The sequence below is a fragment of the Solea senegalensis genome, linkage group LG1 (genome assembly GCF_019176455.1).
Source record: "Solea senegalensis isolate Sse05_10M linkage group LG1, IFAPA_SoseM_1, whole genome shotgun sequence".
NCBI classification, from domain to species: domain Eukaryota; kingdom Metazoa; phylum Chordata; class Actinopteri; order Pleuronectiformes; family Soleidae; genus Solea; species Solea senegalensis.
Genome location: NC_058021.1, coordinates 34654987 through 34668912, shown reverse-complemented (window position 1 = coordinate 34668912; position 13926 = coordinate 34654987). Strand labels below are relative to the sequence as shown.

General features: G+C 42.3%; 1 protein-coding gene across 1 annotated transcript in view; it reads right to left on the bottom strand.

Annotated features, from left to right (window-relative positions):
- drosha (drosha ribonuclease III) overlaps positions 1-13926 on the bottom strand; it is a 116482-nt gene that overhangs the window by 91079 nt on the left and 11477 nt on the right. The window contains exons 10-15 of the mRNA XM_044026078.1: positions 11807-11878; positions 11420-11501; positions 10974-11048; positions 8030-8199; positions 5573-5697; positions 358-457 (exon numbers count right to left, since the gene is read on the bottom strand). Of these exons, the coding sequence (XP_043882013.1) occupies positions 358-457; positions 5573-5697; positions 8030-8199; positions 10974-11048; positions 11420-11501; positions 11807-11878 (624 nt within the window). The remainder of the gene's footprint in view (positions 1-357; positions 458-5572; positions 5698-8029; positions 8200-10973; positions 11049-11419; positions 11502-11806; positions 11879-13926) is intronic.

The following is a 13926-nucleotide window of genomic DNA, read 5'->3' as shown; positions in this document are numbered from 1 at the left end:
CATGTTTGCCCGCATGGTGACAAAGTGACAAAGTGGGAAGAGGATATATTATCACTTAACTTTAAAACAAATATATGTCCATGTGACCCCTGTGGATTTGTCAAGTTTATTTTTTAATGGCCTGTATGAAGAGGAAGTAAAAACGGTTTCACTGCACATGAGGGGAATTTAGATTCAAGATTTGTCATTGCACAAGAACAACCGCATTATTAGGTAGCCGTCCTTGCTGGTGCACAAAAAAAAACAGGAACATAAACATTTACATAGATATAAACGGAACACTTGACAAATGACATTTTCACCGTTTTTCTGCTTCTATAAACCTCTCCAGAGTGTGCGAGTAGGTTTTCAACCCACCTCTCTCTGTGTCAGCTTCTGCTTGTCGATCTGTTTGACCTTGGGGCTGTTGGCCAGCAGGTGGCGTAGTTTCACATAGCTCTTCCACAGCTTCTGGTACCTGGCAAGAAGCAGAAAAAAAAAAGCATAGACGTGAGGCTGACAGGAGTCCGTCTCTGCTCGCGCTGCCAATTACACGGCAACACAATCAATATTTAATCCGCAGCGTTGCCGATATTAAACATAATTTAAGAGTTGCCTGCGGCCGTTATTGCATTAGCGAGGGGGGTTTGTGTGAGGGCAAGTGTGGACCTGGAAGATGATGTGTGTGTTTCAGATGTTCAGAGGCTAACGCTTGTTGCTTGTGGCTCACCTAGTGAGAAGATGTAGGTTATGAAACCAAAAAACAACCTTTATTTCAGTTTGTTTCCATGCACATTGAAGTCCGGTGGTAGTCCAATTAAAAGACATCATCGATTTATAGACTAAAGTGTGTTGCTGTGGTGAATTCAACACTTGTACATGTATAAACTGCACCGGTCTGGTTTCTTCTTGCTATTGTTCTTCTTCTTGTTCTGCGTTCAAGCTGTCAAGTTTCATCCGTAAATTCAGATATCCGTTTGAAGTTGGAGGGGAAAGTTCAAACTCAAAACATTCAAACCTATAAGTGCATCAGACCATCTGAAGAAGCTACTGCGTTATGAGCACATCAAGCTAAACAAATCATCTAAAAAGTCCTTCAAAGGGAAAGCAAGTCATATTTGTTTGAGCGTGAGGTTTTGGAAAAAGTGACAGTCCTTGTGTCTGCTTCTTCTGTTATTTACGGGTCAAAAGGTCAAAGGTCAGGTGGCACCATCTTTGCAGTATGTAAAAGCAGTGGAGTCCAGTTACACATGTACATAATTCAACTCGCAACCACATTACGTGGGTGTGAGTCCAGATGATTACAATTTTAAGGCCCTAATTGGAAAGCGGAGTGTAAAACTACTCTGTATGTACACTGTAGTGTACATGCCAGGCCTGTATGAGGCGATGTAACGCTGCAAGGGAAACAAAAAAGAGAGTGGTTAAGAAGACGTGGAGCGTGCATGTACAGCTGAACTTTGTCATGCATCTTAAAGTCCAGTTTTAGTCAAACTAACACAATAGATTGATTATTATGAATGTACTGGCCATCTTTGGTCTAATTTGCATCTGAAAAGAGGGAGGGCAGTTATCAGCAAGGTGACATGTCACCCACCTCCCCTTTTCTCCCCCTCTCTCTCTCGTTTTTCAATCAGACCTCCTGATTGATGCACTGAGGCCCGAGTGTGTGACCGTTCTGCTCCCATTCAGGAGACTTTCTCCCCATTTATGCACAGTTATTCAATTATGATTGGTGGGACGCAGGGGTGAGAGAGGTGGTGGCGGAGAGGACAGAGAAAAAAATGAGAGAGGAGGAGGAGAACTGCGGAACAGAAGAATTATAGAGCTTTAATCACAGGGACTTCATTAGAGACTGAGAAGAGGGAATGAGACGGCTTTACCGCCCTGATTATCAGCTCACCACCTTCTCTGCAGCCTGAGTGAGTTAGAGACACAGAGAGCGAGAGAGTGAGAGAGAGTGAGTCTATACAGCCTGGGAGGCCCCCTCGTCCCCAATCCGCTCCAATGACCTTTCCACATATCCACTGTGTGCACTCGGGGCTGTGCCGGCACAGCTCTGGCCACTCCTTGCACATGCTTTTATTAGCATATGCTACCTCTTCCTGTCTCTTCATCGCCTCCCCCCTCCCCGCGTCCTCCACCACCTCCCCCATCTTCTGCCCTTTTCACACACGGCGCCTGTAACAGCGCTGGCTTGATCTCTGCTGAAGTAATGGCTTTTAGGAATTCAAACACAGAGTCTGTGCTGACTACATGTTCAGTGATGGCTTTGTTCCACCATGACAGGCCCAGCGTGTGTGAGGATTTTTCACCAAGAAAAGGCTGGAGAAAACATGGCTGCCAGTGGGGTCCGTTGTGCCCTGGAAACCGAAGTTTGTGTCGCTTTGTAAACCTGCGCCAAAGTCCATAGAGAAAAGCAGTTGGTCCACCGCCGTCTCAATCAGTAAGTTCAAATGTGTCATTATGTGACTTTGGTGTTTGAAAACCTTTGTCTGGATTTTCCAAGTGACACAAACCGACCATATATATATATATATATATATATATATATATATATATATATATATGTATGTGTATGTATATATGTATATATATATATATATATATATATACACATATATATATGTATGTGTATGTATATATTTATATATATATATATATATATATATATATATATACACATATATACATATATATGATATGTAAATATCTTACAGACACAGATGATTATAAGCATCAGCTATGTGTCCATACTTGTTTTAATTATGGAATTACTGATAAATAACATAAATAAGGTGCCAAACTCAGCTGTAAAATCCTTCTGATTGGTTCTCTACAAACGTCCATCCGTTGTTTTCCGTCTCTCTTTACATTCGCTGACCTCTGACATGTCATCATTCTTGCCTCAGCAGCCGTGATGGCACTGCTGAGACTCGAGTAGCAGCGATGAACACAATCGTGTACAGCAGGCAGCGTGAAAAGCAGCGAGGACAACTCTACAGTCTCCAGAGTAAATACACTGAATTCTGTTTTCTGCTGCTGCTGTGTCCAATACTCAGTCCACGCTCAACTCCTGCCCCCTCGCTATATGCATCATTAGCAGTGGTAGGAAGTCCTTTCCACTGGTCTCTTACCACTTGCGTCTGCATCAGCTAATGATGTCCCAGTCCATCCATAAATTTGTCGTCGTCTGCAGCTTTGAGACAAGTTTGACGTGACAGCAGGGTGCACGGGGGATGAAAGCGCTCGGCGGACAGACAGTTAAACTGTAGCAGCGGGGAGGAGAGGTCATTAGTCAGAGGGAGGAGGCAAACTAGTTCTGCCTAAGTGGATTTCCTAATACTCGTCCACGTCTTTGCATCTTCATCAAAAAACCCTTCTCCTCCGGCACCTCCTCCTCACTGCTGGCACCGAGGAATGGATTATTTGAGCTCAAGTGATGCGATGTAAAAAAAAAAAAAGGCTCATTTTCATGCACCAAAGTCCATGGAGAAAATTGGTGTTTTTTCAGCCCGAAGGGGGACACGAGAGCCGGTGCTGGGACTGCTGCTGCCTTGCTGAATTAGTTTCCAGGTCAGTCTGCGTAAAGAACTCCAAACATAGAGGATTCCGATTTACGAAAGCATCGCCTAATAAAATCTACACCCACGAGAGTCTGCAATATCATAAGAATATGTTTTTTTATTAAGAAAACTAAAGTTTGTAAACGACTCCCTCCCACACCAGAGTCCATATAAAAAAATCAGTGTTTTTAGTTTGTGGGGACACAGGAGCTGCAGGTCTACTGCTGCCTCGTGTGGTCACTTTGTGCCACCGAGGTAAAACTGACACTGAAGTCACAAAATAAACACATTTGAAGTTACTGATGGACGCAGCAGTGGTTCAACAACTGTGCTGTGATGTTAAATAGCCTGTCTTATCTTTGGGCACCAACTTCAGTTTCCAGTCTTAAAAAGTTGTTAAACAGTGAGATAAAGACTGAGTGACTTTTGATAAGATTAGCTTTTAGTTAAGTGGCTGAAATTAGTTTTTCCTGCCCAGCATTGCACGATTACCTCTGTTTAAGCTGTAACAGAATATCGTACATGTTTAGCTGAGATCTCCCTGCTAATATTTACTGATGGTCATTCTAAAACACAAAATATTTTGTGCTACACTTCATTAATGTTCTTTAAGTAGATTTTACTTCAATTGTGTGTATTTATTAACTTTAATTAACAGTAGTCTAATGTTACTAAGCAAACTAACCCTTTAAAAAGGAAACTCAAAAGGTTAAATTAAGTTTCAGAGAAAGCAAAGCCAAGTTATGTGCAGACTTTTTTCTTGAGTAGTGCTTGGCGTGGTGTTGTCACATCTCTCCGAACCCCTCAAGAGGAAGCAGCTCAGATGGTCTAATACACTGCTTTTGTTAATTATGCAGCAGCACAGTGCACTATTCCCTGCTGCAGCCTGTTGTGTGTGTGTGTGTGTGTGTGGGTGCGAGTGCGCGCACAAGTGTGTGACATTACTATTCACGTAACATAAACCGCAGAGGCTCCCACGGCGGCGGCACCCAGTGGAAACCTGGGACCTGTGACGACGCATGTGAAAATGTCATGCCACTCGTTTTCTCGTCTCTCAACTCCCGTCTCTATCCACCCGCTCCCCCCTTCCTCCTCGACATACACTGTTCTTGTCCTCCCATGTGCTACACGAAGGATTCTGCCATCAACAGCGTCCTGAGAGAGAGGTTGTGAATAAGGAGACGTGGGAACGAGGGAGACGCCGAACAGCAGGTGGGAGCTATAAGAGGGGAGAGATCTTTCTCTGGATGACTGGTCGACATTTATGCCATGTGCGTAGTGCGGGGATGGCTCCATACTTTAGTTTTTCATGTACGAAATGGATATCACAACCTCCTGGCTCCACCTGAACCGACATCAGTGTGATGCAGTCTGTTTTTTAAAGCTGCAATGGTGATTTTTGTTGCTGTTAGAGTTATAATTCTGCCTCTGTTTTTCTGCATCTGTCTTCATCCATCAAGCCCTGAATGAGGGAGACTTTGTGTGCATACAGCAGCAGAGCATCCTGTCAAACTGCTGTGAACAACTGAGTTTTTTTCGAGCAGTCGCGTTCACTCCGGAAAACTGTTTTCAGTCAAAGTCAATGTTGCCGTTGACTCCCTCTAATAATGATGCAGGGTTCATGGTACAACATGATACTGTGTATATGACACGATAATGAGTATCCAAGCTTAGGTGATACAATAGATACAGTTCTTAGAGATACACAAAGCGTTAACACTTTAAGAAATTAGTTGATACGAGTACATCAAAAAATACTGGGTATATGAGTATATCAAATAATGGGTCCATGATACTAGATATATGATACAACACTGGGTGTATGAGATACTGAGTAATGAGTATGTCAAATACTAGGTATACAAGTCTGTGATACTTGATATATGATACGACACTGGTTAAATCATACTTCATATCATGATATACTGGGTATATACGAAACAATAATGGGCACCAGCGATGTGCTGATACAATAATGGGCATCACATGAGGGTCTAAGCCAACACAAGGTCTGAGTGTGATCTTACTGAGGGTCTCCTGCGTAGCTGAGTTGAGCCGGACGGATTCCAAAGTGAACGATGATGGGGAAGGTGATGACGTCCGGGTTGAACTGCTCTCTGTCCAGCTGGTCGATTCGCACAGAGCTGGGTTTCTACATATATATATAAAATAGAAAAAAAAAAAAAAAGTCAGCACATTACATCATATTAATATGCAGGTCTTTCGCCCTCTGTCAGGTGAGACTGGCACAGGGGCCCCTGCGACCCTCACATAGCGGATACAGCTGTAAAAGATGGTTGGACGGATGGACATTTCATTTTATTAGCAACTTAAAATTGCCTATCGCTGGCCTATAACTGTAATAATGACTATTTTATGACTGCTGTTGTCTTCTCTCTCAGACTAATTTATTTTCCAGCGCGTCAAACTTCATACAAAAATACACCTCAGAGCAGTTTGTTTTAAAGCATGTTCAGAAATCCCAGGCACATTTTCTCATTTAAGTATGAAAGAGGCTTTAGTGTAATGTTGTGTTCTCAAGTTGCAGTGATTTTAGCCTCAAAATGATAAAATGGCTGCCTCTGAAATACCGTTTCATTTTGATATTATGGTCATCGTTCCACTGGTCCTGTCAGGTACTCTGTGAGAATCAGAGGGGGAAAACTACGGTAGCTGTAGCACACGGTGTGACGGTCAGTGCGGTACAGACGGCCCACAGGCTCGTCACAGTCTGCATACAAACTTCGATTTAAAGAGCAAGAGGTCACCAGTCGACTTTGATTGTGCCGTTGCTGGCGACATAATCAGGTGTGAGTGTGATTGGCGTGAGGGGGAGCGAGCCATGATTGCCACGTTTACAGTCCCGACACAAATACGCCGCAAATGCTAATTTACATCCATGAGGACGTGTAGCGCCTCCCACTTCTCTGCCTGAGCTTTAATGGGCAGCGGCTGATTTGGACAACTCGGACCATGATGATGCCGTGGGGAAACACAGACCGTTTGACTGGCATCATAAAACGTTGGTTTGGAAACATGTGACTTTGATATGACAGAGGGCGAGATGTCTACAGAATAAGAGCATGTACGGTCTGATCTGGGCCACACACAGCATCTCTCAAGGGAGTGAAGTCATTGCACATGACTGAAATGGGTTTCATGGCACGTTTAGATCATACAGAGCAAATATTGATACTCATATACTGTATATGATACTAATACATCACAATGGCTGAATCCAGGGTCTGTAATTTGAAAAATATCCACAGAAGTCACTGTGGACTTTTAATTAAACGAATCAAAGGAAACCCAACACAGAAAAACAAGCTTATTGATTCAGCGAGATTTGAGTCAGGTGCCAGCCTGTGTCTGTGTGTGTGTGTGTGTGTGTGTGTATGTGTGTGTGTGTGTGTGGAGGCATGTCATTTTGAGTTTGCACACGTCTAAAGGAATAATTCATGTTTTCTGAAGCAGAGCAACCTGAGACGCAGACAGATGCCGACTCGCGGTGACTAAAGGAAAAGGATAAATGTCAGACAGACTTCATCCAACTTCACATAATAAAATCTATATTTGTTTAAGCCTATAATATTTTAGACAAGAAAAATCAAGTTTGTGTGACTTTGTAACACCTCTCTCTCGCTCGCCTGCACTAAAGCCCATAGAGAAAATTTGTGACTTTACATCACAGTACACAGGAGATTATTGATCCACTGCAGCCTCCATCAGTTATGTTTAAATGTGTTATTGTTTGACTATGGCTTTTGAAATCCATTGTGGAAATTTATTTTAGTGACTCAAACTTATCAAATGAGGCAACAGAAGAACAGCAGCTCCTGTGTCCCTTCAGGCTAAAAACGCTGATTTTCTCTATGGACTTTGGTGTGGGAGAATGAGAATCAGTAGCTCAGACAACACACGACCACAGCCAAACCGACGACAACAAGACTGACAATAGAGATAATTGTTGTTGACCGATTATTCCATTTTTGGCCAAAATGGAGAAAAAAACAAGCGTCTTACAAGACGTCGTTTTGAGTGGCAGAGCAATCTTTAACTTGAGTCTGGGGGCGATTACACACCCATCGCCGCGGAAAAAAAACATGACAGCGACAATTCAGTGCTGTCAGGAGGAGCGCCCAACTCAATAACTCACCCACATCACCGGGTTACACAATCATATTCATGGTTCCGACACTAAGCTTTTAGCTAGCATTGACATCTTCACCTTCACTTAAAAAAAACAACACAATAACTGTACATTCTTTATGATATGGGTCATGAGAGAGGACAGTCGAACAACTTCACTGTGGCTCGGACACCGTCGATGACAGCGAACGCCCTTGGGGGGGATAATAGGTGAGTCTGTGTGTGTCACAGGCTAACAGGAATAGCCTGGGGTTGTGTGTGGGGACAAGGGGGGAGAGGAACGCCCTTGAGGCGGCAGACAAGGCCGCACCTCCTGTCGTGACACGAAGACTCACCATTCCTGGGTTGGTGACGATCATGCCCTTGCACTCTTCGGCGTACTTCTGCCACTCCAGCTCCTCCCACTGCAGCATGTCGGCGATCTCCTCCTCGGGCACCAGCGGTTTGCTGCTGCGCAGCAGGTACAGCAGCACCTGGTGCATGGACAGCACCTCCTTACCGCCATCTACGGGACACCACACATACTTATTACTGCGAGAAATATACACACACACACACACACACTAGTGTCAAGACATCTAGGAAAAGAGTCTTTCTTCATTTCAGATTCCAACAGAAACAGATTTTATCCGCTCAATAAAAGATTCACCAGATAATAAATAAAAATCTACCCCCACTTAAATCTACAACATCTTACGAATATAAATGCCACTCAATGATAGCTTTCTTTTGACGGGAAACCTCCCACATCAAACTCCATTGAGAAAATCAGCGATTTTACATCATAGCACACAGGAGTGGATTAACCACTGCAGCCTCCGTCACCGAGTTCAAATGTGGTATTTTGTGACGTCTGTGTTTGAAATCCTTCGTTCAGATATACCTCAGCGACACAAACTGGCCACACGAGGCAGCAGTAGACCAGCAGCTCCTGTGTCTCAGTGAGTTAAAAATCACAGATTTTCTCAATGGGCTTTGGTGTGGGCGTGTGGGTGGTTTACAAACTTAAGTTTTCCTTGAGGCACAGTGGCAAACATGCTCTTAAGATATCATAGGCTTAGGTGGGTGTAGATTTTTATAAGGTGACCTTTATGTTAAGTGACTAAAATCTGTTTTCCCTGTGCTTGTGCTATTACATTTATATGAAGTTAGAAAAAAAAAAAATTATTGTGTTAGTGTAGCTAAAACTGGAATTTTGAAATACATGTCAATATGTCAGTCTGACTTAAATTGTACGAAAGCAGTTACACGCGTCCCCACAAGCCTGTGTTTCTTAAGCTGGTTCTCGGCACACGAGCCACTAACCGTGCAGTCAGCACTGGCAATCTTGTACCTCATATTTAACAGTCTGACAGGAATTCGTACTGAAAATAAACACACACACACACAGCTGTAAAAATTCTTTGTAACTGCAGTAGAAGGTTAAGACTTTCTTTAACATGAATGACACACTCAAGGAGGAGCAGAGGAATCTGAATTACAAAGTGAGGAGAGAACGGAGCATAACATGACTGTATGTGCACTAAAATATACACAGTTCAAATCTTAGTGATCAGAAATGAGGTTCTGCCTCATTTAGGACCAGGTTTTAAGTCTTCATGAGGACTACTGGTCGTTTATGCCAGAAAAAGCTCCTAAAGAAGTATACATACATTTTAATATAGCAGCCTTAGTGGGGACACTAATTTGAGACCTGGTTTTAAGGTTAGAATTGGGTTAAAGTGAAGGGGTAGGGGTAGACCTCGTCAGGACTAATAGTGCTCATAGAGGCCCAAACCTTGTCCTAAAAATACAAGTACACACATTTTAGTAAAGCAGCCTTAGTGAGGACACTCATTTGACATAGTTTCCTCTCTAGCCCCCTTACCTTAACCTTAACCATGACAACAAAATGCCTTACCTACCCCCTTAACTTAAACCCAATTCTGCCTCATTAGGACCAGGTTTAGGTCTCCATGAGGATGACTGGTCACGACACAGTCAGTGTTTATGCCAAATACAAGAACAGTAGACAGAGTTTTAGTGACACGCATGCAAAATTGATTGACCTCTATTTACGTGTGTGTGTGTGTGTGTGTGTGTGTGTGTGTGTGTGTGTGTGTGTGTGTGTGTGTGTCTGTTCACATGGACACAAAAATGCAGTGCCGAGTGCAGAGCTGGAAACGCAATGATACAAAACAACAACAAACACAGTAAGTTCTCATGCTTTCACTTTGAATCCCTGTCTCTCTTCACTCTCTTTTACGCGACACAGACAGAAAACAGTGAATCAAACACTGCAGACTTTTCTTTGTGCTTTTTCATGAAAGAAGCACATATGTGTTTTTTTCTGTGTTGTGATGTGAACCCAATGTTCCGGGTTTTTTGTGTGATGGATGGAAAAGAAGGCAGGGTGGCACAGATCAGTCACAACAAAACTCTGTGCAGTGAAATCGTGGAGCAGCAGCGCCATCTAGTGTTCCACAGATGAACAGCAGGGGAGGCGAAGCAGTGCATGTTTGGAGTCTGACCACATTTAAAGGTGCTCATTAATGATGTTGTTTGGTGATTTAAAAGATGATATAGATATTTTTAAAAAACCTCATAGTTATGAAGTGGAAAGCTTTTGCATGTAAAACTACTAAAAGTTACATTATTGACTTAAAATGTTTTTGAGGCATTTGTGGGTGACTTAGTATACTAGAAGGAATAACGAAGATAATTTATCAGGTTTTACCAACTTAGTAAAAGCTCATTTAATAAAATAAACACCTGCCTAAGTGTACGTCATCTTGAGAATATGATTGCAACGCTTACTAACTGTGAAACAGCCTTTATTAAACGGAAACTTAAGTTGGTAAACTGCCGACTCTTCCACACCAAAGTCCATTGAGAAATTAAGTGATTTTAGCTCACGGGGACACAGGAGCTGCTGGTCTACTGCTGCCTTGTGTGGTCATTTTGTGTCACCGAGGTTAATACGAACGAAAGATTTCAAACACTGAAGTCGGAAAAGAACTACTTAGAATTGACTGATGGGGGCAGCAGTGGATCCACAACTGCCGTGTGGTTTGGTGAGAGGTTTATAAAAAGAAACAAACTTTAGTTTTCTGTCAGAAAAGTCCCTCAATTGTCCCTTAATTGCAAGGTAAAGCAGCAAACACATTCTTAAGATATTGTAGACAAAGTAAGTGGATGTTTAGTAGATTTATTCCTTGTGTCCCCACTGGGAGCAATGTTAACCCTGACCCTTTAAATGTACGGTTTGTGTCCAGATAATAAATTAAATTTGAGTCTCACCTGGTAAGAATCGGACAAAGCGTGGCATGAAATGGAAGCCCTGGCATCCAGAGGTCTCATCATCGTTGTCAGGACCTGGACGAAGACACAGACATTTGATTGGTCAGATAATACACAACAAAATTGTTTCTTTTACACTTATGGCTCATTGAAATTCCCATTATCAGTTTATCTGATAACACATAACCTTATCTTTTCTGTTATCATACTTTTGTGGGTTTTTTTTTCCAGGTTTTTGAGATCAATTAAGCACATCTATCCATCCATGTTTTGACTAAATTCTTCAACTAAATCGGTTTTAAATGTCATCTTTCAGCTTCTAAGAAGTGCATATTTCCTGGTTTCTTTGCCCCATATTAACAAATTTAAAAATTGTCATGTTGTGCATCGTCTGTATAAAAGCTTCAGCTCCAACACCAGTCTCTTCTTCTTCTTTTGGTTAGTACCTATGAGGTTCCAGTCGTAAAGCTCCAGAATGTCCCGGAACAAGTAGGAGGCGAAGAGCTCGAGGCCTCGGACGCAAAAGTTCTGCAGAGAGAAAGAGAGTACAGTGTTCAGTCTCAGAAATATGCCCGATAAGTAAATCCACTTCCACTGACTTTATCACATAAGCTACTTTATTGATGTAATCAACTTCAGCAGGTTAAAAAAAAAGAATCTCCTTCCCCTTCTTCTTCTAAAAAAAGGGGGATTAGCACCTTTGCTCGCCCAGGCGTCGAGGTGTACGTGCATGCTCAGCTGTTCCAAGACTGAACCAGTCGAGATAACAAAAATAATAAAAAAATAAGAATGGAGGAGAAAGAGCTGTGGAGATAAAGTGGGCTTTCACTGACCTCCGGTGTCATCTCCTCTATGAAGTGAATGGTGTAATCTATGTTGAAGCGGATCACACGGCACAATGGAATCTGCGATGATGAAAGGGAGAAGAGGACGAGGAGACGGGGAAAAGAGAGAGGACAGGCCGACTCATTACCATGGCGTTAGGTGGAGGTTACAGCTTTTCAAGGAAAACTCATTAAAAACTCGGCGCTTGACCGAAATGACACCAGGAAAGCGTATACGTATAATCCCACTCGACTGAAGTCTGTGGACGACATTCAGCCGATTTAACGCTGCCTTGTTGTGACACAAAACTTCGGCAACTCAGCAGGGACGTGAAGAAAAACTGATTTTTAGCCACTTAATAATCACATCATACAATACACATCTGCTATTGTATGTGTATTGTCTCTTAATAATATGGTTTCTCCTTCGTCTCACCATGAGACTGCTTTCTTTGATTGGAAAGTGACGTTTGAAATCCTGCTTCATCTCCCACACCAAAGTCCATAGAGAAAATCGGCAATTCTAGCTCGTAGTGACACAAGCAGCTGCTTGTCGGTTGCTGCCTTGTTTGGTCGGTTTGAGCCACTGAGGTAAAGCCAAACTAGGAATTTTTAATGCCGAAGTCACAAAACAACTCATTTGAATTGACTGATAGGAAGCAGCAGTGGATAAACAACTCCTGTGTGACATGGTGTAAAATTGCTGATTTTCTCTATGGAGTTTGGTGCAGGGAGAAGTGACACAAATGCAGGTTTTCTGTCAAAAGTTTAGATAAATCAGCAAAAACATAAACTTAACATAAACAGTATTCTAGAAGAAAACTGACTTTTGTTCAGTGGCAAAAAATATTTTAGCCACTTCACGAAACAGAAGTCTGAAAACCACTTCATTTCTCAAACCAAAGTCCATAAGGAAAAACAGACATTTAAGCTTGCAGTGACACAGCAGCTGTTTGTTTACTGCTGCCGTGTTTGACAAGTTTCAGTCACATAGGTAAAACCTTAATGAAGAATTTTAAATGCTGAAAGTCACAGAATTTAAGACATGAAATGACTGATGAAGGCAGCAGTGGATCAGCAGCTCCTGTGTGACAGGTTGTAAAATCACTGATTTTGTCTATGGAGTTTGGTACAGGGAGATGGCAGCAGTTTCGCGACAAACGCATACACGTGTCTGAGGATGCTAAAAAAACAAAAAAAAACAAAAAACAAACCTGAAGTATCCCTTTAAAATCAAATACGCTTTTTTAAGACATGACATGCCTTTACACACACACACACACACTTGACGATTAAAAAAATTGAGTAAACTAAATTCTCAGTGAACAGATAAGCCTGCTCTTCTGTGTTTAATCTCCCCAGTTACACGGTCTTTGTTGTCTCGGCGCTGGAGTCCATTTTCAAGGATTAACCTGGGAGTCACATTCGCTCTTGCCCATCCTGGCGGCTAACTAGCAGGGGGGCTAAATATCGCCGCGCTCCCAGGTTCCTAATCCCCTTGCTGCCACAAAGCGTTTACCCTAGCTTTTAACAAGGGCTGCTTAAATTATCCAGTTCAAATCATTCGTAATCCTCGCAGCTCTTTTCAGACTTGGCAGATATTGACTGAGTAGTTTATTATTCAAACATGCAGAGGGGGGAAACACACACACACAGTGATGCACAAAAGCCCACGTGTGTTGTAGATTAGGACAAAGCATGGTTTTTAACAACGTTTTAGTCGATTTTTCATTTCTTTTGAACGTCATTCTTGGAAGAAGAGTGTGAAAAAGAAGAAGTGGCTACAGAGAGAGTTCAGGTTCTTTTAAAGTCGCAGCAAGGTCAGCGCAGCGGGAGCGGCGCTACAAAGGCACGACTGAATGCGAGAGCTGATTCTCCGAGATACAGTTAAGGAGAGATTTTTCACTTAATCTAAAACGATATTTGCTGCCTGACTGTGTGTGAAGAGGGGGAATTTAAGTCATTATGGACACGTCGACTTTAAGGCCACATCCACATAAAAAAAAATAACTTTCCAAATTGAATTATTGTCTTTTTTTAGTTACAAGGCACCAGAAAACTTAACATAATCAGGCTGCAGGGATTTATTTTTATTTTATGGCTATAGAATTGTCAAAATTCTGGATATC